The 27,954-nt window shown below is 49.6% G+C and overlaps 1 protein-coding gene across 2 annotated transcripts; it reads left to right on the top strand.

Moving 5' to 3' along the window:
* The first annotated feature begins 1,690 nt into the window (after nucleotides 1-1,690).
* Nucleotides 1,691-27,954, top strand: CEP68 (centrosomal protein 68). Of its 2 annotated transcripts, XM_032410840.1 has the most exons (8): nucleotides 1,691-1,814; nucleotides 12,721-13,114; nucleotides 14,741-16,264; nucleotides 17,651-17,773; nucleotides 20,079-20,175; nucleotides 23,366-23,538; nucleotides 24,706-24,775; nucleotides 25,866-27,954. In XM_032410840.1, exons 2-7 carry the CDS (start codon nucleotides 12,764-12,766, stop codon nucleotides 24,727-24,729), a joined length of 2,292 nt encoding a protein of 763 aa, XP_032266731.1. In that variant the 5' UTR covers nucleotides 1,691-1,814; nucleotides 12,721-12,763; the 3' UTR covers nucleotides 24,730-24,775; nucleotides 25,866-27,954. The 2 variants fall into 2 exon arrangements, with proteins under 2 accessions (XP_032266731.1, XP_032266730.1); XM_032410839.1 differs by lacking the exon at nucleotides 25,866-27,954 and having other exon boundaries at nucleotides 24,706-25,150.

The following is a 27,954-nucleotide window of genomic DNA, read 5'->3' as shown; positions in this document are numbered from 1 at the left end:
CATGGAAAAGGTACACACCAAGCACTGCAGAGTTCCAAGGAGGGGTAGTGCAGGACTGGTTGAGATAAGGATGGGCTTGCCGAAGGTGGGGGGGATTTAACCTGGGACCTGACACGCAGTGGGTGGACTATACTGGTCTTTTGCTAAACTCAGAATTACTTTTCTGTTCATAGTCTGTTTATCTCAAATTCCACCACAAATAACTTCCTTGGCTTTTTGAGACCTTATTTATTTGGCCTTGGTTTTTTTTTTTTTTTTTCTCAAGTTCCCTTCATTTTGATTTGGTGTCCTGTTTCTCCATTTGACCTGGTTGCCTATTTGGACTTGGCCCGGTTCTCTGTCCAGCTGGGTGTCTTACCTGGAAAAGACCCAAGTCTCAGCCGCTGGGGTTAGGTGACTCTCCCAGAGGTCTTTGGGGTATTCAGAGAAGACCAAGGGTCACATAGGCAAATGCCTTCTGATATCAGACAGGTAACAAATGTGTGAAGAGGCTGGCTGTTAATTAATACACAAGTGGTGTTCATGGGACTTAATTTTTATTAAAAGACAAAAGCAAATAAAATCAATGTGCTGCCCAAACAAAGCCATCTGTGAGCTAGTTTCTGCTTTTGGTGTCAAAAGTTTGTGATTCCTGGTTTAGACAAAACCTGTAGCTATCAGGACAGGTTCAGGAAAACCCAAGTCTTTATGTCCTAAACTGGTGCGGCCCAGGAGCTCCAGGAGAAGGAATTTGTAGGCTATCCACAGCTGGGGTTCAGACCTTTACAGACCTGTTTTTATAAACTAGTGAGGCATTCGATGTAACCCAGATTGCCGAAAGTGCTGCTGAGCAAAAGGATCAGAAAGGAGGAACGGGTCTAACACAGGTACAGTGTGACCCCCTTCCCCACCCCAGCCTGGTGGTAGTTCCTCTATGCCCCAGGATTCCGCTGGGCAGTAAACGCTTAAGAGCTGCGTCATTAGACTCCTAGGTCTCACTGCTGGCGGGGGTGATGGTGGGAAGGGACAAGCATCACAGCCTTCCACAGGCTGGCTCCCTCTTCCCCTTGGACTCCATCACGGATTTCCCATCAGACCTGGCTGCTCATAGAGCCTCTAAGCGGTTCCCGGCTCACTTACCCACACCTTACCCACCCTTAACGGGACTGCTTAAGTCCCACGTCACCCCTGAAGTTTCCCCAACCACTCGGCCTGGAGACCTTCCCCTCCTGCGCTTGTGCCGGGTGGCACCAGTTCGCGCCTCGGTCACACGCCTGCGTGTTTAGATGAGAATGCGGATGCGAACAGGCACAAAGACCGTGGGACCGCCTCCCCCGTGGCGGCGCTCCTCGAACGCGATCGCGTGCCCTGCGCAAAATGAATGAATGAATGCATGACTCAGGGTGCGATCTACACGCTAGAAGAGAGCGCCCTTCCGCACAGCTCCGGAACAACAAGCTCTCGCAGGACCCCGCTCGTCCGAAACAGACAAACCTGAGCCGCGAGCGCGGACGGCGAGGGAAGGACGGCCGAAGAAGATCCGGCCTCCCATAGGCCAGAACGGCACGAGGGGTGGGCTCCTTTGGGGGAACCGGTCGCGTATTGGTCGAGCCTCCAGTCTTAGGGCTGGGAATGACCGCTCCGCCCCAAGGGCCGCCTCCGCGCGGATGGGTGGGCGGGCCCGAAGGGCGTGGCAGGTGCGCGGCCCCGCCCCTGGCGTAGCGGGCTCGGGCGTGAGGGCCGCGGTCTCCGTGTGGGACCCCCGCGTCGGGGCCGCCGCGTTGGCCTGCTGTCGCCGCAGGCCCGGTCGGGGCGTCAGAAGCGTCTGAGGCGAGGTAGGTAGCTTTCGGCACGCGGGCGCGGGAGTGGGGGCTCCGCAGCCCCCGCCCCCGCGGCCCGGCCCCCTCTGCCCAGCAGCCTCTCCGGGTCTGCGAGGCCGGACCGGGCGCGTCGCCGGGCCCCGCGTCCCCCGTCGGGAAGGGCACAAAGGGCTCCTGGGGGTAGGGGCGCCTCGTGCCTTCGCGTCCATTTTGCAGGCGGAATGGCGGGTGCGGGGCGCGGAGGCGGGAGGCCGGGGTTGTAAGAGCCTGAGCCCGGGGAGGCCGGGCCGAGGGGGGCGCGCGTGTCCACGTATCCTCGCGTCCGAGCAGCTGCGCGGCTGGTCGGCCCCGGCCGCGGGCGGACTCACTTTCCCTCGCGGCCTCTTCCCGGGCGTGTGCTGTTTACCCTGCGCGCTCGCCGGGGGCCAAGTGGCCCTGGGAGTCAGGCGCTCGCGCAGCTCCGCCGCGGAGACCCTCTCTCACCAGCTCAGGGTCATTCCCACGGGAAAGATGGAGACGAATGATGCTTTCTTGGTGCCGTGAATGCAGCAGCTGCTGAGGGGAAAAAGCAAAATGTCTTGCTTTTTTTGCCTAGAAGGGCCACCCTTTCCAACTGTCATCACCAGAACTGTTCTCAGCAGCCTAGGGGCACATATATGCTCAGGTCCTTCATAATTATTTGGTTGGGTTCGGTGTATTGTTTGTAATAAAAATGAGCGGAAACCTGCCAGTGCCAGAGCAGATTGGACCTCACTGAGAATTCAGTTGGGGGGTGGGGAGTGGGGCCTGCACAAAGGTAGGTAGTATTCATAAATACCCTAGCAGCTGCTAGATCTAGGGTGAGAAGGATGTTGTTAAAATGAATGACAAAATGTACTAGGTCAGTTTGCCTAGGGTTTGGTTAAAAAGAAGTAGAGGTCACCACTTCTCATCCTCATTCTCTGTGTCACCTGGATCAATTCTAGGCTACTCAGTACTGAAAAGAGCAAAGAACTCAGTTTCATCTCTTCTGAAAAACTTTTAAAGCTCTTCCCTACCCCACAGCTAATTAATCATGTCTTCCTTTAGGCTACTTTCTTCTGCCTCTGCTTTTACACATCACATTGTATTGTGGTTTCCCCAGCTCCTAGCACAGTGCTTGGAACACAGCAAGACACTCAGTGACTGAAGCCAAAACAAGACAAAACAAAACCAAGAAAAGTAGTGTAGCCAAAAGTTGACAAAACAAAAATTTTCATTCCTTTAATTTGTTGGACCAATTATTTTTACAGGTTAGGGAAGCAGTTGACTTCTGGCTCTCTTAAGTTAAAACAGGCTTTATCTGTCATGTTACTAATTCTGGATAAGTTATTTAACTGCCCTGTGCCTCAGTTTCTTTATCTGTAAAATGGGAGTTATAGTAGTACCTACTCCATGGGTTCTGAGGATTAAAAAAGATATTGATATAAAGTGCTTAGCATAGTTCGTGGCTCAAAGAAAATGTTCAGGAGCTGTTAGCAGTTATTAGGATAAAAATAAACAGATACTTGAATAGATTTACTAATACTAAGTATCTGTGTAGTACTTGACCCTTCAGGGTCTATGTGCCTTTTAGTCCTTATCTGTTGCTTGACTTTAAAAAGTCCTTAAGCCTTTCATGATTTTCCCCCACAGTGAAAGTATTCCATAGATTATCTGTGATTCATTCAGAGTCTCACCACCTACTGGAGATTGATTAAGTGCCAGATAATAATTTGGCCAAGTATTACAGTAGTAGTTGGTAAACTCTTGATGTGCTCTGACGCTCAGAATGGTCCTGTAAGAGCAGAGAAACAGATGGGGCCTGTTGTTGCCAACAAGAAATCTTCAGGATGATTGGTTCAACCAGAGAGGCAGAGCTTGTGGAGATGGACTTGGAGTGGCTTTTCTCCTTATAACTTAACTCTGTTCTCATGAAGAAACTGTCTCCTGTCTTTGAAGTTATCCACAAACATTGTGAAAAGTGGAAGAAGTCTTCTTGTTGGCTTTAGCCCTGTTGGCCAGACCTAGAGGTGGCAGATAGAACCCCTAGGGGATGTTGCCTCACTTCCAGGTTTTCCTGCACCCCTTTCTGGGGGCAGGAAGCAGGCTAAGTTGTACATTTCCTTCCAGCTGTAGGTCCCCTTGACATGTCAGTTTCTCTTAAATTATTTGGAGTCTCCAAAACAAATACCTTCTTTTCACTTGTAACTAGCACAGGAGAATTCTGGTCTCTGCTTCTGTTTTTAACGTAGCTACAACGAATCTTGAATCCTTTCTAGGGAATACGGTTCTTTCTGGGGACTCCTTTCCAGATGTGACATACTATAATTAGCTGTTAAAAACCTGCTACAAGGTGTGATCTTTCTCTAGTGTCCTGTTGGAAAGACTTTAAGGACAAGGACCATAGATTTCCTTCTCAGGTGTGCCTGGCATAGGATAGTCACTCAGTGGAGTGCCCCATTGGCGCAGTCTGTAGAGATGCAACTCCTGATCTCGGGCTTGTAAATTTAAGCCCCACGTTGGCTGTAGGGATTACTTTCTTAAGATAAAATCTTAAAAACAAACAAACCACAGTGAATGGTTGTAAAGCCATTGTAGTAGGTCTTTCCAGTGTGCTGAAACAGGCTTACTGACTAACCTGGTGCTTCTGAAACAGTACCAGTCACTTGGAGATCTTGCTCAAATGTGAATTCTGATTCCAAGACTCTGGTGGGGCCTGAGAATCTGCATTCCCAGCAGGCTCTGAGGTGATGCAGATGCTGCTGGTCTTCACACTGAGTAGGAGGGTACTAACACAAGTGTCTGCATTTGGTGGTGGTTTTTTTTTTTTTTTAAGATTTTATTTATTTATTTATTAGAGAGAGAGAGAGCACAAGCAGGGGGAGCAGCAGGCAGAGGGAGAGGGACAAGCAGGCTCCCCGCTGAGCAGAGAGCCTGGCATGGAGCTTGACCCCAGACCCTGGGATCCTGACCTGAGCCGAAGGCAGAACACTTAACCGACTGAGCCACCCAGGCGCCCCTGCATTTGGTTTTTAGAAGTACTGCTAAAAACGGTTTTGTTTTTATGGTTTTGGAATGAAGTCTTGGATTTATGATCTTTTTTTCTATTTATTATGTTACTCTATTTTTAACAATTCTTATATTTTGTTCCAAAAAATGATTTGAGAAATCATTCCAAGATACTTTCCATATAACAAGATTTTTAATAGAAGTAATTGAGGCAGGTAGGTTGAAAGAAAAGTAAGATGAAGTCAAGGGTAAGATTAGTACAAAAGGTGAGTGCCTTTCTGTCCTAAGCTTTTTGGTTGGGTAGGGTTGCAGATTTGTTGCTGAGCTTCCTAGTAGTCAAAGCAAAGAGGAAATTTTTATCAGTTTCGCCAATACCTTTCAAGTAAAAACAAACTGGCTGTTCAGTGAAACACTTGTTACCAAGACCAGAGAATTCTCCAGTGTGTTCTCCAAAAGAGGATCCTTTGGTACAGTGAGCAGCATTCTTATCAGTAAGATTCTTATCAGTCTTCATACATGTAACCTGACTGCCTCACAGAAATCACCCAGCACAGAACAAGCAGTGGCTTGTGGAACTGCAACCATGGTTCCAGGGCCAGCTTGCTCAGACAGTAGGAGAGATTTTTGTTACAGAAAAGCTGTTTTTCTGCCTTGCTCTTTGGTGGGAACAGAAGGTACGGTTATTAACACGTGAAGTCCTCAGTATCCTCATAGGTTGAGTTTTGTTGGATGGGGACAATCTGCTAAGGAGGCCAGAGAGCTTGCAGTTGAGTGGACAGGGGACTGGAAGCTCAGCCAAGCTCCTTGTAGATATGGCAGTGACATCTCTTTAAAGGCCTTCTGAAGACCTGCATGATGAGTTAGAAGACTGGCCTTGCTGTGTGGCTATCTGGTGGTCCCAGTCAGTCGCCAGCCTGTGAGTGAGTGAGTGAGTGAGTGAGAAAGCAAGAGAAGCAGCCTGGCCGCAGCCTTCCCGCCTATATTGATTTACAGGGAGCCAGTGGCTCCTTCTCAGGTGCTGGAGGATTCCCTCTGACTTTAAGCAAAACATAGGGAAGTAGCCCCAGGAGGAGAAGGAAAGGGGCTGCTGGTGCTGGAGCATTCTGAGGATGGCATCAGCCTATTACCAAGCCATGGGAAACATGTCTACCCTCCGTAGCTTCTTCCTTTTCACTTGGCTTTGACCTTCCTTTTTACTTGGCTTCTTCCTTTTACTTGGCTTTGACCTTCGAATAAAAAGGTAGACACGGTGCTCAGGGTGACCTGCCCCACAGGGAAAGACAGGGCCGATGTGGAAGACTAAGGGACTTGGGGGCTTCAATAGCCAGGGCGGGAGCAGGTAGAAAGGCAGTTGCTCTTGGCTGTTGACCTCCCAGTCTCACACCTCCAGCCACAGCAGTCCTGGACCCACCCCATTCTGAGGCAGGCCCTGGCCTCTTGTGACTGTCCCTTTTGTTGGCCTCCGCTGCATATGTATTTACCCCCTATCTTGCTGCCTCCCACGCCTGGATTGGCTTCTGCCTTTAAGCTTCTTTCCCATAAATCCAGTTCCCCCAGAAACTGTCCAGCAACGCTGCAGTGTTGGGTCCTGCGCCGCTCCCTCCCCCTTTCCTAGTGGGCAGGTTCATGTATTTAGAGAAAGAGTACTAAGAGCTTCTTCGTCTGGTGGTCTGGTCAGATTCGGCCACTACGTGTGCAGTGTTCACCACCTGTACCTGTGGGCCCCTGTGAAGACACGGGGAGTTTGAAGCATCTGGCCCCTGAACTGGTAGGGCTTGCTCATGTAGCCGCTACAGGTGGCCAGCTGTGTGCTTGGCGACAGAGATGGGCCTTGCCTCAACGCAGCATCCCTGGCAAAGCTGGTATAAATCAGATGATTTCGTAGGGAGGTCGTGATTTAACAAATCCTGGAGATAGTCCTTTTTTTGATCGGAGGAGGATTGCTCCCTGGTTGATCATTCCTCTCCGAATGGTTTAGTTAGGAGAGGCATATTCTCTCTCTCCCCGAATTCAGCCCTCCTTTCCCTCTCCTGGATAGGAGCGAGTGGGAGGGAGCACCGGCAGCTGTGACGGGGGCCACACGCGCGGGGCGCAGCCGATACCACGACGGGTCAGGTGTCCAGGCTTACAGAGATAGCTTTGCCACATACGTGACATGTGAGCATATTTTTACTGTAGGGCAAGCAGATGCCAAGCCTACATCACTCCTAATTATATATATCTGGCAGGTCATATGGCCTCTGCGGGAGACTAATGAGAATTTTAATAACAAAGTCCAGGTGGTCGCTAGGATATCCTGAAGCTTATATGGCTTGTCTCTTGATTTGGCCAAGAACAGGGCAGTTCCAGTGTGTATAGACCTTTCCCAGGTGGAGGGTTGAATTAACTCTTCATTGTCTGTGCTCTGAGACTTGCAGGCCCTCACTCCAACCTTGTGGTACTTCCCTGTTAGGGAGGAGGTCGGCTGAGGCCTCTGCCCATCCCAGAGCCACTAGCCTGTAGGAACACTGTAAGATATGTGATCTCTGGGCAGGAAGGCCCCACATAGAGTGATAGGTTCTGTTAGCTGTTGATCTGGGAGTTGGTTCAATACCACAAGTCATTTTCTTCATCCGGAGCAGTCCATTGGAAAAGGAATAAGCTGCTTCTCATTGGAAGTGTCCAAGCAGAATCCCCACCTCCACCCACACCCCAGAAGGTTAGAAGGAATGATGTGTAAAATCTAAACCTGTGGAAATGAGGGCTGGGCCTTCGTGCAGATGCCCACCTGGCAAGTGCAGACAGGATTGAACCCCAGAAATCTAAAACTTGTGCATTTGTTAGGCCACTTCATCAAGATTGATGTTTTAAAAATGCTTTGCCTTCAACAGTCATCACTTCAAGGAGTTTTCCCTGATTATTTCTATCCCAGTTGATTTCTCCCTTTGTATTCTGTAGCATCTTCTATACAACATGGAATTAGCTCTCATGGACTTCTTTTATTATTTATTTATTTTTAAATATTTTATTTATTTCACAGAAAGCACAAGCAGGGAGAGTGGCAGGCAGAGGGAGAGGGAGAAGCAGACTCCCCACGGAGCAGGCAGCCCGATGTGGGACTCGATCCCAGGATCCCGGGATCATGACCTGAGCCGAAGGCAGTCCCTTAACCAACTGAGCCACCCAGGCGCCCTCATGGACTTCTTCTTTTTTTTTTTTTTTTCTTTTAAATTTTTATTTATTTATTTATTTGACAGAGACAGCTAAAGCAGGAACACAAGCAGGGGTAATGGGAGAGGGAGAAGCAGGCCTCCCGCTGAGCAGGGAGCCTGATGCGGGGCTCGATCCCAGGACCCTGGGATCATGACCTGAGCCGAAGGCAGATGCTTAACGACTGAGCCACCCAGGCGCCCCCCTCATGGACTTCTTTTAATTCTTTTCTTTCACATGTATCTGTCTTCTCTTAACTTGTGTAGTTGGAGGGGGGCATGATTTGTCAGGCAGTTTAAAAAGTAAGATTATGAAGAGACTGTTCATCCATACTGAGAAAATAAACCTGCCTTTTCCGAAGCACTGTTCTCATGAAAATCATTATTTCAGACCATCTTACCTGGTTGCTGAAGGGCCTCTGGCGACAGTGTTAACCTAGTTCAGGTTTGTATGCACACTTGAAAATTACCTAGAGTTGTCTCCTAAATAGCTTATAATTCTAGCTCACCACTCCCCACCCCCCAGGATAAATGGATACCTTCTTTTTTGAGTAATGAGTCCCGACAAGACATAAAAATTACATCATCAAAACAAAGAGATCATTTGTTTGCACTCTTTTCTTGTCCCAGCATCATCTTATTCCTGCCCCTGTTGTAAGACCACACACACCCTTTAGGGGAACAGGAGAGCGGATAAAAGGGGAATTAGCCACCCATCATGGCCTGACTCTAGCCATTGAGAAAGTTTCTAGGAATGGAGCAAGAAGTAGAAATTGGGGGCTGCGGGTTACACTTTTCCAGCTCATGGGCTCAGCTTCTAAACATCTTCATGTGTAGCTTTTTAAACAGCCACATGGTGAGGCTGTGGCTCTATGAAAACCTGTCTCAGTAGGACTTGGTCACTCATCTCTCCATCCTGTCACTCTCTTCCCTCTTCCATGTGCTGATCTGCTTTGTAACTTGTTCCCTTGATGGTTCATAAAGAGCTCGGGTTCTGGAGTCACACCGTCCTGGATTTGAATCTCTCTCAGCCTTGGTTTCCCTCTCTGTGAAGGGAGATAAGGGGACCTGCCTCCCGTGGGAAACCCACTCTCGCAGACTGCTGGGGGGGTGGTGTAAATGGGTGCCACCCTTAGAGGCCATTTGGCAACATAGGCAAAGTATGTGCAGATGCCTTCCCCTCAGCAGCTGTACTTCTGGGTGTTGATGCTGTGCCCGTGCTAGCAGATGCACAAGGGCTCTGTGCACTGTGTGCTTCTGCCTGGGTGGTGGCGGTTCCTTGCTGCGTTGCTTGCAATAAGGAAAGACTGGAAATAACCCCAGTATCCACCCATAAGGGACCAGTGAAATAAACCAAAAGGCACTCTTCCGGAATACAGTGCTGGGCAGTAATAGGAAAGAAAGGAAGCTCGCGCTCTCTGTGTATTGCTGAGGAAAGATATATGAGATACTTTTTTTTTTAAAAAAAAAAAGGAAAGAAGGGGCGCCTGGGTGGCTCAGTTCGTTAAGCAACTGCCTTCGGCTCAGGTCATGATCCTGGAGTCCCGGGATCGAGTCCCGCATCGGACTCCCTGCTCAGCGGGGAGTCTGCTTCTCCCTCTGATCCTCCCCCTCTCATGCTCTCTGTCTCCCATTCTCTCTCTCAGATAAATAAATAAAAAATCTTTAAAAAAATAAAAAAATAAAAAAAAAGGAAAGAAAACATTTTGAACAGGGTGTCCTGTCCAGTGTGCTGCTTTTACGTAAAGAGGGAGGATGAAAGAGATTTTTGTGTTTGCTTGCATATGCATCAAGAGGTAAGAGACATACAAATTACTGAGACTCTTTATTTTTATGGGAATTTCTAATAGTAAATATTTTGCCTTTGTTCTCTGAAACATTGGCTGCTTTTTTTCCCTCTGTTAGATTCCTTTGTGGCTTGTAAGATGACTTGTTACACTGATTTCTGTGCCCCCCCCACAACGCTGATTGGCACCTGCTGACACTCAGTATACATCGTGCGCCAGGCACGTGCCCGGCATGCCCTGTGTGCGGTAGCTGGTTTGTTTTATTTATTTTTAATACTTTTATTTATTTGTGAGAGAGAGAGAGGGAACACAAGCAGGGGGAGTGGCAGGCAGAGGGAGAAGCAGACCTCCCGCTGAGCAGGGAGCCCGATGGAGGGCTTGATCCCAGGACCCTGGGATCATGACCTGAGCCGAAGGCAGACGCTTAACCAACTGAGCCACCCAGGCATCCTTGTGGTAGCTGGTTTTAGTGAGGGATGGAGACAAGGGCAGAGGGAGACTTCTATCTGCAGCGCATTTTATATTTCAACCACGTTACCTGTCCAGAAAACCCCGTGCAGTGGTTGTGAGAAGTAAGAGAGTACGTGTGAAGTGTGTATGCTCTTCTGGGGTCACCTCTGAATGGGCCTGGAGCCTCATGTGCCCAGGCAGACAGAGTAGGACCCTTTTCCAGGACGGGATGCTCTCAAGGTGTGGCTCTGCCCACCCAGTTCCCCAGTGTGCGAGCTGAGCAGGATGAGCCCCTCTCCACCGCCAGCCCCACTTTCTCAGGCTTCCCTGTTGCTCCCAGCACCTCCTCTTGCTGTCACTTCAGCTCCTGGTCTCTGCGGAAGCAAGGCTATTTTTGTTCAGGTTCTAGCTTTGAGGTTGGTCCAGTGCATTCCAGGTGGCCTCCGAAATCCTGGGCACTATGCTTTCCTTGTTCCCCTTCCAAATCCTCCCGAAGCTCTTGCCCCGCCTGCCAGCTCTCCTGCCCCAGCCCCCAGTGCTCCCAGCCTGTACTTGTTTCTGTACTCTTAGGCTGACCGCAGGGGTCTCTGTTAGCCCTGAAACTCTTAAAGGAACGGTTGTATTTTCAGGTCCAGCTCCCACATTGTTCCTTCCCTCCCTGAGTGCTCGCCCTGGTTCCCCCTCGCCTGCCTGCCCCTCAACCCGGTGCACGCTTGTGTGTGCTCTCTCACTCACTCTCTTCACTGTCCCGTGCACACATGCTATGTGGCCATTGCCATTGTTATCCACCCGGATTTCCACGGCTTCCCTCAGCTGCAAGTTAATCACAACCCAGGCTAGTGGGAGAAGAGTTGCGGCTCGCCCTCTCTCCGGTCGCTGGCCACCCTTGGAGTGAGAAGTCGCCACCAGCTCCACAGCCCGAGGTGGGGTTTCTGTGTTTTGAGAGGATCCTGGCTCCTCCAGCAGGCAAAGCGGTCACTGTGGGAACACCCTGGGCTCAGCCAGGGCCTGAGCAGGCCCTGCCTTGCTGTTCCCTAGAGCACAGCGGTCAGGGCCAGGCCCGAGCCGCCTGCCGATGGGAGCGCTGCGGCAGCAGAACTGTGGCCACGGCCGGGCTGGCGCAGGGAGGCCCCAGGGGGGCCGGGACGGAAGTGCGGCTTTGCGCCTTGGCTCTGATTTGGACCCGCATTCACCTGCCTGGTCCCCCGCTGCTGGGGCTGCTGCTGGCCCTGTAAAAGCAGGGGACAAAATGGTCTGCTCCTCCTTCCCCTTCAGAAAACTCCGGGGCCAGGGAAAAACCAGACCTGTGTTCTCCTCTGAGGAAATAAACACCATTTGTTCTTTCTTTCCTTTGACCAAAAAAAAAAAGAAAAAAAAGTCCTTTTTTTTTGAAGTATAGTTGACATATTTATATTAGTTTCACATGTACAACCTAGGGATTCCACAGTCGTACACATCACACAATGCTAACCAATGTAAGTGGGTAAGTATCGTCACCATCTGTCACCATACGGTGTTATTACAATATTATGGACTTTATTCCCCACACTGTGCTTGCTTTTTATGCATCCCTGTGACTTATTTACTTTATAACTGGAAGCTTATACCTCTTAATCCCCTTCACCTGTTTCACCCATCCCCCCCACCTCCGGCAACCACTAGTTTGTTCTCTCTGAGTCTGTTTCTTTTTGTCGTTCTTTGTTTTGATTTTTAGATTCCACATATAAATGAAAACATGTGGTATTTGTCTTTCTCTGACTTATTTCACTTAGCATAATACCCTCTAGGTCCATCCACGTTGTCAGAAATAGCAAGATTTCATTCTTTGTTTCCATAGTCTTAAGCTGTTTCCATATCTTGGCTGTGGTAAATAATGCTGCATTGATCTGTTCAAATTAGTGTTTTCCTTTTCCTCCCGTAACCGTGCCCAAGTGGAAGCGCTGGAGCGTCCCGTCCTGCGGGCTTTCGGGCTTTCGTTGTCTCAGGAGCCCGCACACTGTTCCGCACAGGCTGCGCCCGTTTCAGTAATTCACCAACACTGCCCCGGGGCTCCCTTTTCTTCACCTTGTCGCCAGCGCTTCTGTCTTATCTTTTTGATTTGGGCCATTCTCACAGATGTCAGGTGATCTCTCACTGTGGTTTTGATTTGCATTTCCCTGATGATGAGTGATGTTGAGCATCTTTTTATGTGTCTGTTGGCCATCTGTGTGTGTTCTTTGGAAAAATGTCTATTCAGGTCCTCTACCCATTTTTAAAAATCAGATTTTTTTTTTGGCGTTGAGTTGTTTTGAGTTCTTTATATATTTGGTTATTAAACGCTTATTGGGTACATGATTTGCAGGTATCTTCTCCCATTCAGTAGGTTACCTTTTCTTTTTGTTGCTGGTTTCCTTCATTGCAGATGTCTGTCTTAATCATTAAAAAGCAAGGTTTCCTAGGTACAGATGCAGAGAATGTATCTTTTTCTTTTCTCTTCCCATTTTGTAGGGAGCTGCAGGCTTCAGGGGAACCCTGACCTGGGGACATCTCCATGGCCTTGGGGGAAGAAAAGGCCGAGGTGGAGGCATCCGCGGACACAAAGACCCCGTCCTGCGGACGGCGGAGCTGCGGAGCGCAGGAGGTGGACACCCCGGGGCTCGTAGGCGGGAAGCAGGAGGAGCCACCGTGCCTGGAAGCCCAGGCTGCGGCAGGGTCTGCCTCCCCTGTGTGGGGGACAGAGGGACTATCTGCCCCTGCCGCCAGCCCCTCTGGAGCCGACCAGCCCCAGGCCAGCACCACCAGCAGGGAGCCAGGAGCTGGTAGATCTAAGCTTGCTCTTGGTTGCCTGCCCCTTCCTGCTGGCACTGGGACTAGAGACCTTTTGCACTCTGTGGGAAGCCAGGTAGGTAATAAGGCGAATGGGACGGTAGATGTAACTATTGTGGTCCTTTGGGAGTATGTTTTAGCATTTCCTTACCATCTTACCTGCTTTCCCAGCCCCTGTACAAGGAGGGGAATTGGGGGCTGGGGAGTCTGGGTGTGATGATTTCTGTTTTACAGGCTCACCTGGAGAGTTGGGCTTTGGGGCCAGTGGGGGACTCTGTCCACAGCATCTCCTGTTCCTCAAGAGTGTGACTGGTGACCTTCTGAAGACTGGGGATGCTGTGGCCAAGACCTTGTGCCCAGAGGGCTGGGCCATGGAAGCTGTAATAGGGGGAGCCGTGTCCTGTTTCTGACTTGGTGATCTGAACTCTTGGGGGTGGGGGGCCCTGACGAGACTTGGGGAGGGAGGGTGCAGGGCTGTGGGCTCCTTCAAGCTCTGAGACTCTATCCCCTTGGGACCCAGGGAACCTGACAGAGCCTTGGAGCCCCCGTGGTGGGCGCCACTGTCCCTGGGTAAGTAGAATTTCTTGGGCCTCCCTGACTGCAGGGAAGCCTTGCCTAGTCAGGTCACAGGGAGCAAGCAGTCGTGCTTGGCTCTGTGACCTCAATCTTTCAGGCCCTCGGTATAATTGGGAAGGTGACCGAATGATCCATCTTTCCCGACTCTGACATCCTATTATGTTCTGCTTGCCAAGGCCCTACTCCATGGGAAAGGCTTTGATTGCGCCAGGATCACTGTGGCCTTGGCTGCTGCATGCTGCCCCCACGCGGTTCTGCCCCGTGAGGATGCTCTGAGTATGACTGTCTGGGAGAAAACACTAGCTGGGCCCGTCTGCCTGGGAGCCAGGGGTGGTGCCCAGGGCACCTGTGAATCCGAGATTTAGTGAGGCAGCAAGTAAATGAGCAAACACAGAAATAGGCTGTTTCATGAGCTCACTACAAATGGGCTTATTATTGTGGTGCCTGTTCGTCGAGCTCTGACCCTGTGCTTTTCACACCTGAGTTCCTTTAATCCTCATGTCCCGAGGAAGTGCTACTATTACTGTCCCTATTTTACAGATGAGGGAAGGGAGGCCCAGAGTCTCCATCTGGAAGGTGGCAGTTGGGTTGGCATCAAGTCTGTCTGGTTCCAAAGCCCACGCCCTTAACCACCATGCTGTCCTACCTTCCTCGGGGGCAAGTTCTTCATCGAACAGATGAGTTGAAGAAGCTGAGATGAGGGACTCCCTTTGTTCATTTATAACAGGCATGAGCTGAACGGGTGGGGCCTGGTGGGTCACCTGCAGAGGGGGCGGGCTGTGGATGAGTCTTGGGGCAGGGGTTTCTCCTGCCCAGGACACGCTTCTCCGAGGTTAGGTGGTGTGCCCCAGCCCCAGCGTGACGGAGCCGCTGTGTGCTTACCTGAAGACGGGAGGGTGGGAGCGGTTTGGGGACGACGGTCGGCTTCCCGGAGCACGCGGAGCTGTCGTGCTGGCCCCTCGCCACATGCTGTCTAGTTCTCGCATCAGATGGCAGACTCCGATTGCAAGAGCTCTCCTGAATATCATCTGGGTCCCCAAGGAAAATTCCACAGTTGTCCTCTAAGAAAGAAATTTGGTTTGCTTATTTTCACCTTAGTGCCTTTTCTTCCCTCTTCTCATTGCAGATGGAGGAGACCAGGCTTTCTGCCTCAGAGGATCTACCTCAGACTCTTAGCGTTCCCCGAGCCGCAGGCCTTTGCTCAGGACACGATGCCGACAGCGAGGATGACCCGTCCCCGGTTGAGTCGCCGCGGGCGCTAGACCTCAGCCAGCAGCCCCACAGCTCGGGTTTCCCTTTCCCGCCAAGGTGGAGGCCGCCGGGGAGCCAGGCCGCCGCTGCTCCTCAGTTCTCCAGCCGCAGCGTCTCTGCCTCCTCCCTGGGCAGCAGTCTGCAGGGCCACCGAGAGAAGGCAGAGCCTCCACGGTGCTCCATTGCCAAGGTCTCCTCCTCCCTGGAGCTGGTCGTCCCGCAGTCGGCCCCCTCTGTGGTGGGGCCAGGGCCGGGGCTCCAGTGGTCACCACGGCCCGCGTCCCCCGGGGTTGATGCTCCCGGGCTGGGCAGGAGGCGCCTCTCCTTCCAGGCCGAGTACTGGGCCTGTGTGCTACCAGACTCCCTGCCTCCTTCCCCCGACCGCCACTCTCCGCTCTGGAACCCGAATAAAGAGTATGAAGATCTGCTGGACTATACTTACCCACTTAGGCCCAAGCCTCAACTCCAAAAGCACCTTGACAGTCATATACCGGCTGACCCTGTCCTGCAGGACTCCGGCGTAGACCTGGATAGCTTTTCTGTTTCCCCAGCAAGTACCCTGAAGTCACCCACTAATGGCTTCCAGAATTGCCCATCAGCAGAGGCCTCTGCCCTGCCATTCTCTAGGCCCAGAGAGCCAAGCCTTATGCGGTGGTCCTCTGGAGTACCCCAGAAGCAGGGCAGCGTGGGGTTGGCATCTTGTAACCAGCTCACATCTACCCCCAGAGCCCCAGGCAGTAGGGACGCTCCTTGGGAGAGCAGAGAGCCAGCCCCGAGGGGTGTGAAGGACTGGCTCCCCATGGGCAAGCACCTTGAGGTGGGTTCTCCCCAGCTGAGGACATGGGACAGAGGGTGGCCTTTGCCCAGGACAGAGAGAGAGAAGGGGGCCAGCCAGGGCGTCTGGCACCCTGCCTGCACAGAGTCTGGGTGGAAATCAGAAGAGGAGGTAGAAAGTGATGACGAGTACCTTGCCCTGCCCACTCGGCTGACGCAGGTTTCTAGCTTGGTTTCATATCTAGGTTCCATTCCCACCTTGGTGACCCTGCCCACTGGGGCTGCCAAAGGGCAGACCTCCCTGGACGTGTCAGACAGTGATGAGCCAGCTTCCCTCCCGTCGGACTCGAGCCAAAGCCAGCTTCCTTCTGGGGCTGCCTTCAGAGGGCCCAGGGGCCCCAAGGGCCAGAACCGCCGTTTGCTGCGCTCCTTCATCCAGGCAAGGGGCTCTGCAGGGGACGGCAGTGTGGGGAGCCGCCAGGCCCTGGGGGTCTCCGGACCGCTGGGAACACGCTCTTCCCTGCCAGCTGTGTGGGACCAGCGCGCGTGCTTGGACCCAGATGCCACAGGGCAGCCTCCCAGGAAGGGAGAGCAGGGAGAAGAATCGCTCGTGCAGTGTGTGAAGGTAAACGTACGTTCAAGGGGCTTCGCCGAGAGGTGTGGCTTCTGCCAGTGCATGGAATCACACGTAGTAACCCTGAGCACTTTATATGTGCCAGGCACCGTGCTGTGCCTTCTTACTTGATTCTCACCGCTCGGCCCAGTAAGGACTACTGTTGTCATTCATGTTTGGAGAAAAGGCAGTGAGCGGTTAGGTAAGCTGCCTACCCAAGGCTGGAGCCTGAGCTTAACCACCACTCAAGGCTGCTTCCTAGGCCTCTTGACCTTGAGGATTAAGAGGTATTCTGCATAAGAAACGTCTGTGTTCACATGCCTTTAGGAAATACTGAACGAAGGTAAATGGTTTTCTTGACTGTAGGCCTTCTGAGAGCTTCAGTTTGATAAAGTGGTGGAGCTGCAGAGTTGGGAGTCATTAGGTGCACTGTGTCCTAGCCATCTTGGTCACCAGAGCTCGTAGACGCGTGACTGACTGGAGGTAGAATTCACACTCTGGGGAACGGGGTCGCCAGCCTCAGGCGGATCTGAATTTGAATCATGGCACTGCCATATTTGGAATTGCAGCTCAGTCTTCCGAGTTTGCTCATTTGTAAGACGGGGAGCCTTGCCTCTTCGGGATGTTGTGTGGATTACATGAAATAATTCACGCCAAGGGCTTTGCGTAGTCCCTGATACAAGGATGTTCGGGAACATGGCTCTCCACACACACACAGTCCACGCGCGGCCTCGTGTCCTGGGTGAGCGCACGGACACTGCACGCGCGCAGCGGCATGCCAGGTGGCGGGAGACCCATGAACCAGCACGACAGACGTTTCCTAGCATCTGAGGGCTTCAGTCAGCCCCGCAATGTCCCATGTAGGATTTTATTTGTCCTGTGAAGGAGGTAGGGCGCATGTTAGCATGTGTCTCTTTTGTGATAAAAGATTGAAATACTTTAAGGAAAATGCAAAACAGGTACATGCAGTTTTAATTCACTTGTTTCCTGCCATAGGTTCAAATTAGTCACGATTATAGTCATTTATTTTGTTTTCCTCAGGGACAGTTAGACAGTTAGCAGTGGTACTCACCCAGGAATCAATCTCCATGGTAGGAGTGCCTCCTCTGGGCCAGTCCCTGTCCTCCCGTCAGCTCCTCTCCCCACGTGCAGGGCAGGCTGCTCTCAGCCTGTCATTTTTGGTGTCACAAAGGCTGAGGGGAGACAGAAACCATATTGCCCTCGCAGAGGTCTGGAGTCATGGGGTGGGGACAGGCAGGGGAGGAGGGAAGAGACTGACCCCTCAAGTGAGGGAACGCTCAGGAAAGGTGCACAGTCTGGCTCCCAGAATCCCCTGGATGGAAATGTAAAACGCAGTTCGTTCAGTAACACTGTGTGTTCTTTTATTTGTCTACACAGACGTTCTGCTGTCAGCTGGAAGAGCTGATCCGCTGGCTGCATAACGTAGCGGACGTTACAGACCACTTGATTCCATCCAAGTCCAATCTTACAGGTCTCAAGTCTTCTCTGCAGCTTTACCGGGTAATATGTGGTCCTGGCTTCTGGCCGTTCACTCACCAGAGTGGTGGCTAAGCACTTGATTACAAAGTAGAAGCTCAAATAACTCATACTCGGTATGCTTGGCGCAATTGGCTGTTTACATGAAATCTAATCAGAGGCCCTTTTCAGATTCTTCGTGCTGAAAAACTAAAATGTAGGAGTTACTTCCCAGGCCAAGCAGAGTTTGGAGAAAATATATTTATCCTCAGTCAGATACACTTAAGGGAATTTGCAATGTAATTTTGCAGATGTCTCAGGGGTTAAGTGTAGAACTGCACTATTACGAGTCACTAGTCACATATGGCCATTTAAGTACAATTAAAGATTCATATTTTCCAGTTGTACTAGCTACATTCAAGCGTCCCGGCATTTCTATCATCACAGAAAGTTCCGTTGGACAGCCCTGACTGGAATTTGCTTCTCCGTGTGTTTGGTTTTTGGGTTGAGGGTTTTGGGTTTTTTTTTTTTTTTTTTTTTGCCTCTTTTTCATTAAGGTCTTGTTATTTTTTAAATCTCTTTAATTACGAGTTCTGGTTAATTTGACTTTAGATCAGGTGTATTTGGAGTGATAGTTTGTGCCTGCTGTTCTGGAATAGTTACCAGTAGGTTCCCCTTCATTCTCAGAAGTACAGTCACCCCCAGTATAACATCAGCCTTGACTGAACTACCCACAGCCCTCTAGCATGTCTGGTTGGCCAAGCATTTCTAACCTCTTTTGAAGGAGCACAGGTAGTATGTGGGGTCTGAGCCTGTGAGGCTCGTCTAGAAAGGATTTTCTGAGACAGTCCTTTGAATTTCTGGAACCTAATCGAGTGCCTTTAGCGGAGAATGTGATGTACGTATGCCTCGGCCAGAGCAGCAGCACCCCAGCAGCCCCGCACCCTGGCAGGAGAGAGGGCCAACGTGGCGCCAGCTAAGATTCAGGGGCGGGGCCTTGCCTGGACGGGCCAGCGCTGTACCTTCGTGGGAATGCTGTCTTCTGCCTGGTGGAGAGAGGTTGCCCTGAGTTCTTGCCCCGAGTATGCTTGAGGAAAGAGAAGACTGAGTGTGATGGGGTCCTCTGTGTGCAGCTTCCGAGTGCGTGTGCAGAGCTGAGCAGCGCCCGCCCCTGGGAGGCTTAGGGGCAATACCACTGTGGGGAGAAAGGAAATTGCCGGGAAGTTGTGCTCACACTATCTGGGTGGTCTCTCCAGAGTGCCTCAGCCTCATCCCCATCAAAGCCAGTGCCAAGGAGAACAAGTACAGTCCCTGCATTTTATCCCTCACTCTGTCCTTCTCTGCCTCAACTTGCAGACTAGCCAGAGCACCTTTCTTGCTTTGTGGGTAGAACTGAGAGCTGAGCTGGGAGTTATCCTCACAAGTCAGTGAAGACTCGCCCTCTTGTGTCACCCACACAGCTGTGTAATGATGTGGGATCACTGTCAGCCCCTTCCCCACACAGATTGGTGCATGCCGCATGCGTATGTGTGAGCTACCTTGACCCCTGCTTAGAGGATAGCTCGTATAAGCAAGTCTGTCCGTGTGTTCACATATTGTCAACCTTGACTCTGTCTCATATGCTTTGTCTTAACACATTGGGTTTATGGCAGCATATGAACTACAGAAAATACTAAAGAATAAAATAATAAGTACAGGTATTAGGGCAAAGGAAAACTAAAGACAGGAGTACAGTTAAATCCAAGAGTAAAATTCTAACTCCAGAATGTGAACCACCAAGTTCTGTCCCCTGTACCAAAGGTTGTCATGGATTTGACTTTACACATCTTAGCAGCTAAAGAAACATCAAAAACAACTACAAGGCTTGGCCCACGAGGGGAAAACAAATCAGCTACTTAGGAGACTCACAGCTTCCCCGATGCCTCCCCAAGGCCCACGGTCTGCACAGAGCAGGGCACTGAGCGAAGAAGTGGGTGGGGGCCCTTCTCTGTGGCTCTTACCAGGTTTGTTAGAACAGAAGACAGTGTGTTTGGGGGAATCCCATAGCCTTGTGAGTTTATAAAGAAACCCTGACTCCCAAGCTGTTCATGAACCAGGCTCTCCCAGGGAAAAGAAGACTCGTCTTTTGTCCAACTGTAAATGGAAAAAAAGATCGAGTCTGTATTTACTCTGGGCTCAAAGTAGGTGAAGTTAAACTAACGTGCTGCTTACTTGGGGAATTCTGAAAATGGGATGGGTTTGTCTTCCAGGGTAGAGGGGAATTGAGCTACTCCACAAAGGATCATTTTGAGTAAGTTTTACAGAACAGTAGTAACAAAGCTTCTTTCTTTCTTTTCTGATGTGCTTTAAGCAATTTAAGAAAGATATAGATGAACACCAGTCCCTGACGGAGAGCGTCTTACAGAAAGGGGAGATTCTTCTTCAGTGCCTGTTGGATAACACCCCAGGTGAGACGCTTGAAGTTTTGAATCCAGCCAGCACTCCTTCCCTCTCAGCAGCAGGTCCAGGGGCCACAGGGTCACCGGTAAGGATCCAGTAGTGCCAACCCCCCCTCCCCCACCCACCGCCTTAGATTCTGTTGGCTGCCCGACGGCCCTCACCTCGTCACTGCCCCTGCAGCCTCTCAGTGAGCTGGTCACCAAAAGGTAAGCGGAGTCGAGCCTGCAAGGACACTGTTTTACCGTCCCCTGGTACTGACCTGCGCCGGAATGCTGGTTTTCATGCAGGCGTCCTCGGTTCTCTGATAGGCTATTCACAGTAGGGGGCCCTCAGGGGTGCCCTTCCTTTCCCAGGCTGGACCCCTCTCTGGTTATGTGCTTGCTGTTCTGCTAGGAGGAAGTATCCGTTTCGGTGTTTGAGAGCAGTCCATTCTGAGGGAGCTGCTGAGAGTTCATTTTGCAGGACGGGTTCCCAATTTAGGAAAATGTAAAATCACAGACTTTAAGAGTACGCCTAAGCAGGCAGGGTGCGAGGATTCACGATCGGTGTTGCCCTTGCTGTGGGCAGGTGGGAAGGAGGATGAGCTCGGAGAATGCTGGGTTAAAGCCAAGAACTGACGGATTGCCCAAAGCAGCCCCTGATTTCCTGTAAGACTAAACAAGCAGGAGCTCAAAGATCGCATCTGTATTCTGCCACGGTTTTGGAGTGAGGTGGGGCTTCTGCGGGAAACCAAGCACAGAAGCAAAGCTGGGCCGGACCCCTGGGCTTGAGAGGCAGTGAGGTGGCGCTGGCCCGACCAGAAGCGCTGGGTGCGTGTGAGCGAGGTGGCCTAGAGCAGTTTCTCAATGGGCGCTACCCACATTTGGGGCCACGTGATGCCGTGGCAGGCGGGCTGTCCTCCACAGTGCAGGAGGGTTAGCAACATCCCTGGCCTTCACCCATTAGATGCCAGGAGCACCTCCACCTCCACCTCCTCTCCAGTAGTTGACAACCCACAATCTCTCCAGACGTTGCCAAATACCCCTGGGAAGAAAAATGACCAGGGTTGAGAACTGTGAACGGGCAGAGGGATTTCAATGGGACAGGGAGCCATCGAAGGACTTTCTAGCCGGGCAGTGGTTATCCAGTGTGAACTGGGGGAGCCGTTGGCAATCCCCTGCCCTCAGGAAGCCTTTGTTTTGGTTCTTGCACAAGGGTTTTTTGGGTTTTATTGGGGCAGAAATTCAGTAGGTCAGGCTCTTGTGCTACTTGTAATTACATCCGTGTTGTACTGAACACCGTGCGCCAGACGCCGCGCGCTGAAGCACTTAACATACCAGGTTTTTGTCCCGTTCAATCACAGCCTTGTGAGATGGATGCTGTTATTACCCTCACCTCAGCGTTGCGAACTTGCCTTGGAGCACACAAGCGGTGGCAGCCTGCTCAAGCCCCCTGATGCCGACTGCCCTGCTGCTGGGTCTGGAGGTGTGGGGGCCCGAGCAGGCAGGGAGTGCGCTCCACACTAGGAAACTCTGCCCAGACAGAGGCCACTTGGAACAACGGGCCTCTTAAAAGCTACAGGTTCTTTGACCTTCCTTCAAAAACCAATCCAGTAATAACTTCTCAGTGCTTAATCTGGGAAAAGAACATCCCCTTTGCCCTTGTCTCAAACTAAGAGTCATTTGGGGGTTCCTGTGATTTTCAGGTATGTACCCAGGCCCTTTGAGATGGACTCATTGCCCCTCCCATCCTCTGCTTGGACTACCAGGAACTTGGGTGTTGTGTGAAGACCACACGTTCCCCTTGACCTTCACAGGGTCTCTTCCACTAGATGCACAAGTATTCAGCTCTCTCCAGGGCACAGTGCCAGCATGGGTCGAGCCTGAGCGCACACCCCCCTACCCAGCTTCGCAGCCCGCTTTCTCCCCCGGCCACAAGCAGAACCATAGGAACAAGAACCACATTCATTGCCCCTCCAAAATGTGTCTGTCTCCGCCTCCTGCCAGAGGCCTCCCCGTGGAGAGCTGGCTTTTTCACTGCTTCGGTGCACGCATTGCCAGTCCTTTCTCATACCCAAACTCCGCACGCAGCTGGATCACACGACTGGGACCTATCGGCCCGAAGCTGACCCAGGCTCCTGAATGTATGTATTCCATTAAAACACCAAAGCCTGGCTGGGAAGGATTGCATTCTCATGCCCAGCTTTCCTTTTCCTTGGCCCCCACCAAATATTCTAACATCCTAAAATAAAAGTTCAGAAACAAAAATAAAGGTTCCCTGAGCTCCACTGACGAACACACAGGACTGAGCCAAGGCCTGGTAAAGGTGGAGGGGAGAGCCCAGCGGCCGCCCGCGCAGAGGAGCTGCACCCCCTGCTGTGGCCTCCCTAGAGGCTGATCTCCCCACAGCTAGACCTGCTTCCTTCTCTGGCCGCATCCTCTACCGATAGGCAGCTTCCCCTTTCCCTTCCGCTGCTGGCAGATGTTGCAACTGCAGCAGGAAACTGGACGGAGTGTTAACACAGCTGATAAAGGCTCAGGAAGCTAAAGCAGCCTTTGTGTTTAACAAAGGAAATAAGGTTTTTAAGAGAAAAACAAGCCTGCTGTGATGCACTCTGAACCTAGTCCATCCCTTCCTCGTTGGAGGAAATCTTGGCCTCACTCACCTCGTCTTAGCTTTGCTTTCAGATCCTTTTCTTTTGAAGTCTGTTCCTCGAGGACCCACCAAAAAGGGTTCACAAGCATTCCCGAATACATTACCAGGCTACCTGTACACCTGCTAAGTACCAGTTCCCCAGCCAACAGAGGCTCTTAGGACCTGACAGCAGGACCCAATGTCCTAATCTCAGCATATTGTTTTAAGCCTGCCCCAGAGGATCTGGGTGTGCCTTGTGTCTCAACTCTAAAAGCCAGATTACACCAGTCACCAGAGAACCATGCTTCTGTGCCTTTTTGTGAATTATGTAAATCCAAAGTGGAGCCAGCGGAATTCTTCTCTCAGCTCTAATCAGAAGTTAACATGGATCCCCCGGTGCAACAGCAGTCCCTGGAGAGTCACTTGTTAAAAAGTGTGGACATCCTGAAATTATTGCCATGTTCCTATTTTGTGTAAAAATGTTACACCCTTCTATGATTCTTTAGAAAATGTAATCACATGTTGTGTTTTTGTTTTGGGGTTGGTTTTTTTTTTGGCCTAATTGCTTTGAACCTCATTTGTTAGTGTTAAAAGATGTCCTCGGGAGGATCTCGAAGCAGCCCAGTGAGCTGGAGAGCCATGCAGATCGCCTATATGACGCTATCTTAGCTTCTCTGGACATGCTGGCTGGCTGCACCCTCATCCCGGACAAGATGCCCATGGCACACAAGAGCACGGATGTGAAGGGGATGCGCCTGGTAAGTAGGCAACCCAAGAGAAGAAAATCTGTCCTTGGACCCCAGTGCCGGTTAGGGTACAGAGCTCCTGCTCTAACAGTTGGCTAGTTCTTAGAAGCTTGTTGAACCAAGTTACTGAAACAAATGAGATGCTAGAAGACTCTGACACTGAAAAAGGGAGATGCTGCCATTGCCAGGAAGAAGGTTGAGGGTCTTCCTGTGGTGAGCTGGCTCACTGCGGTGCCTTCCGGGACTTCCTTTCACCCTTGCTGCCTGTCCGAGGACTAGGGTGCCCCGCGCTCGCACTTCTCTGCCCCTTCAAGACAACAGTGGCAAAACTCCTCTATCCCTAAACTTTTTTAATGTCTGCATGTAAACTTCTCCAGTATAGGGCCACTGTCAGGCTCCCTGTTCTGTAGGCTCTTCTTGCCCAGCTCTTTTTTTTTTTTTAAGATTTTATTTATTTATTTGACAGAGAGGGAACACAAGCAGGGGGAGTGGGAGAGGGAGAAGCAGGCTTCCCGCCGAGCAGGGAGCCCAGTGCAGGGCTCAATCCCAGGACCCTGGGATCATGACCTGAGCCGAAGGCAGAAGCTTAACGACTGAGCCACACAGGCGCCCCTGCCCACCTCCTTTGGTGCTCCATTTTCAAGCAACTCGAAAGCACCAAGTGCGCACAGAGTCTCAGTTACTGATAGGTCCCCACCCCTCCCCTTCCCAACAATGATCTCTGCAGACTGCCTTCCAAAAAGGGCTAAGGGGATTGGCGGGGGTAACATGCCTTAGAGACTTAACAATACAACTTTCTTTTGATCTTTGGGAAAGTGGAACAGGGAATGATAGGGAAGAGGAGCTAAGAGAGCAGAGGGGGTGGGTGCCCAATGTGGGATCGCCACTGCCCAACACTCTGTAGGATTCTACAACTGGACCATATTTTTTCTGAAATTTCCTCTCCTACAACCAAAATGCGATGCTTAATTATCAGACTTTCTAGGTGACAATTCACTGTAGCCAAGAGAACGTAAAGGATAAAATCAAGGTATATCAAGAGGAGGGAGTCCCTGTACTTGCCTCAAAGAAATTTGAGCAATAGTCATTTTAGTTCTAAAATGAATACAGTGATTGTTGTTGTCATTTCTTCCTCTGCAGCACTCTGCCTGTAAAAAAAAGTTTCTCTTTCTCTTTCAGGCATCTTCTCAAGCAGATATGTAATCTGTGGACTAAAACCTGGCTGGTGGGAAACTTTCAGGAAGCCCTTGTAAGAGCCATTTAACACTCAAATCAAGGGGGAAACTTAACTGTAATGTACTAGCTTTAAAATGCCTTTCTCTTCCCTGAAGTAAGGGCTTTTGAGTTACTGTTCTTTATTTAAAATGAATCCTTCCAAACTGAGGTTTTCCTTTTGGTGCTTCTCTACAAAAGCCTGTAGCTTTACAGTTTTTGATAAAATAAGACTAATAAGGCTTACAGGTCTGTCATACCCATCCCCCCCCATCCAGTTAAAAAAAACAGAGCTCCTAAAATAGTCCACCTGCTGAAATCCTTTAAAGGTTCACATGAGAGAGAAGGTACCAAATACTTGGTATTTTCAGGCATACCAGAAGACCCAAGAGACTGAAAAAAAAAAAAAAAAGAATCACTGGCCAGGAACTTGGGTCTTTTTATAAAATTAAGCTTAGGTTTTATAAATCCCTCTTAAAGATTTTAGAAGAGACTTTAAATCCCCAAATTAATAGAAAGTTCTGAACAAATTATTTTTGGTTATTAGGACACTTTTTAAATTATCTTCAGGGTTTAGGAGGGCTCCATCTGCCTGCCTAACTAATACGTCAAAGGAAAATGTGTCAGAGACTTAGGGAACTGCCACTGAGCTTCCGCAGGACTATGGCCTGATTATCCACACCTAAAGGGTACCTCCAGGAGGACGCATCAGTCCATTCCTAGTCTCCAAGATCAGGGAGGAGAAGGGCATGGACAGGGTCACGAAGCCTGGTTAACTACAGAAGCTAAGGCTGTCAGTGGTGAAGGAGAAAAGGGAAATTTCATTGCTTGGGAGTGACATGTACCTTGACAGGAAAAAAAAAAAAAAACTATGGATCAACCATCAGTTCTGTAGCTTTCTAAAGCAAAATGTTCAGCTGTTGCTGGTAACCACAGATTCTGCAAAAAAGGAAAAAAACACCTTTAAAAAATTTCTCTTGTGTGAATGAACGCGGAAGGAGGGGAAATCACATCTCCCCCTATATATTTCTAGCATTATGGTGGGCTAAAGACTTCAGAAAAGGATTCTTCACACTTAAATATATGTGAGATAAGCACTTAAAGATCTCTTTTCAAACTCCTTCCAGATGCTCATTGGAGGAGGGTTCTTAAGAAAGGAAGATCTCATGTTTATAAAGAAAAATGAACAAGTCATCTTGAACCTAAAGAAGGTGACATTGGAACGATTATTCTCATGAGCAGACTTCTGACATCCCCTCAGAACAAAACATTTAATACAAAATTACCTTCTTTAAAAGAAGTTTAGGACTTTAGTTTTGGGGCCACATAATCATAACACTATCTCATCTACCTCCATATGAACTTAAAGTCCTATTATTAAATGTGACTTTTCTGCTTTAAAATCTCTGACTTTATCGTCACTGGGAAAAGAAGCTGTTAAAATCTAATATTTAAAGATTAACTACAAAAGTAAACTATATAAAGTGCACTATTTCAAGTGCCTGCTGCTATGGTATGATTTACCAATGAGCAAGGGCATGATGAGAATTCAACCCTGCCATCTCCATATTAATCTTAGTTCCATTGTGAGATTTAAAAGACAGGACAAAACGAAACACCTCCAGAGCAAATAATTACATACGTAAAATATTCTTAAAAACCTACAGATGCTTTAAAAATGTCTAATGGCCTGTGTTCTTATACTGATCTATTTCACCTTCTCTTTGTGGCTATAAATTGGTACATGCCTTTCTACTGTTATAACAGCCCTGAGGCGTTAAACCCATTTATTTGCTAGTATTTGATAGACCTGTTTCTATTCACAAAAAACCTGAAGACGACAGCCCCGGGGAAACAGACTTGGCCAATGTCACAGCAAGTGAATGCTGAATATGCCATTCTGTTCCCATCCAACCTAATAATTACCAGCTTCAACAGACAGGAATTTTCAGAGCATTTTATTTCAGAGTACCCGGTTTCCCAAGAAAGTTACTACTTTCATTACAGAGATGATCTAAGATATTTTTATCTATCTCCTTTGAAATAAGGTGTGACTGAGGGTACTCTGGACCTAGCTTGTGAATGCCACTGAAGAGTTCTATCTTTAGCAGTGCTATAAGGAGTTTGAGACCACCCTTAAAACTCCAGCTGAAATGGTTTCAGCCTAGGAAGCCACTGCAGCATGTCCATGAGCAGCCACAGCCGGGTTAGGGGCAGACAGCCTGGCCGGCCACTGCACCAGGGCTGGTGTGCATTCGCCTTAAGGACAGAAGTGGCTTACACGGACATAAGAGTAGTTATGAGATCCCACGTTTACCTGTAGTAACATTTCCTAGTAGTCCCTGTAAATCTAAGACCTGGGTTCAGGTTGCAGCTCCACGGCTAGGCTCATCTGCAAATAGGAGACAGTATCAATACAGGGCTGTTTTGAAACTTCAACGGGAACATAAAGAAGGGATGATGTCAAGATGCTGCAATGGCAACATGTATGCTAAAGGAAATCTCAGTCAAAGGTCAAAGAACAGGAAGTTCCTGCTCAGACCAGAGTGGCTATCATTCTATTAGGGTTTCCCAGAGATTGCAACCACTCAGGCTCAGAACACTTGACTTACGTAAGCTTATTCACGGCAGCCACGGGCATTAAAATATGACAAGTGGGAATTCCCCTTATTAAGTGAACAAATTATTAAAGCCCATAGTAGCTTGAAGTGTTTGTATATTTTTTTCAAAACTGCATTTATTGTCATATGCAAAAAAGCAAATAGGGAAGCATGCTGAAACATCCTGCGGTAATAAGCCCCAGTCTTGACTGCTATGGGGGAAAGAACACTGGATTTTCAAAACTAAGTAAGTATGTAAATATGCTTACATCTTAAAATAAATTCATGTAATGTTCGTTCTTGTTAACTCACCAATAAGCTGCCAGTTTGAACAGCTTGCTGTATAAAACTGAAGTGCACAGCATCACATTAACGGTTGTAGCATTCATCTACTTTAGAAAATAGTTTCTGAATTCTTTCCCCCTTTATACTGTATCATTAAGGCAAAAACCAAACCTTTGAAGCATTAAAAAAAAAATCTTCACCCAAGTAACTATTGGTAACTTGAGGGATTTTTCAGTTGCCTTATGTGAGGATGAATAGATCCAACAAGCACATCTATAATACAAAGTAAACTATGATTTTATTGTGAAATTCTCATAGATGGAAAATTAAA

This window comes from Phoca vitulina, unplaced genomic scaffold (genome assembly GCF_004348235.1).
Source record: "Phoca vitulina isolate PV1807 unplaced genomic scaffold, GSC_HSeal_1.0 scaffold12, whole genome shotgun sequence".
Taxonomy (NCBI): Eukaryota; Metazoa; Chordata; class Mammalia; order Carnivora; family Phocidae; genus Phoca; species Phoca vitulina.
The sequence above is the reverse complement of the archived record's forward strand: the minus strand, read 5'-3'. Positions and strand labels throughout refer to the sequence as shown.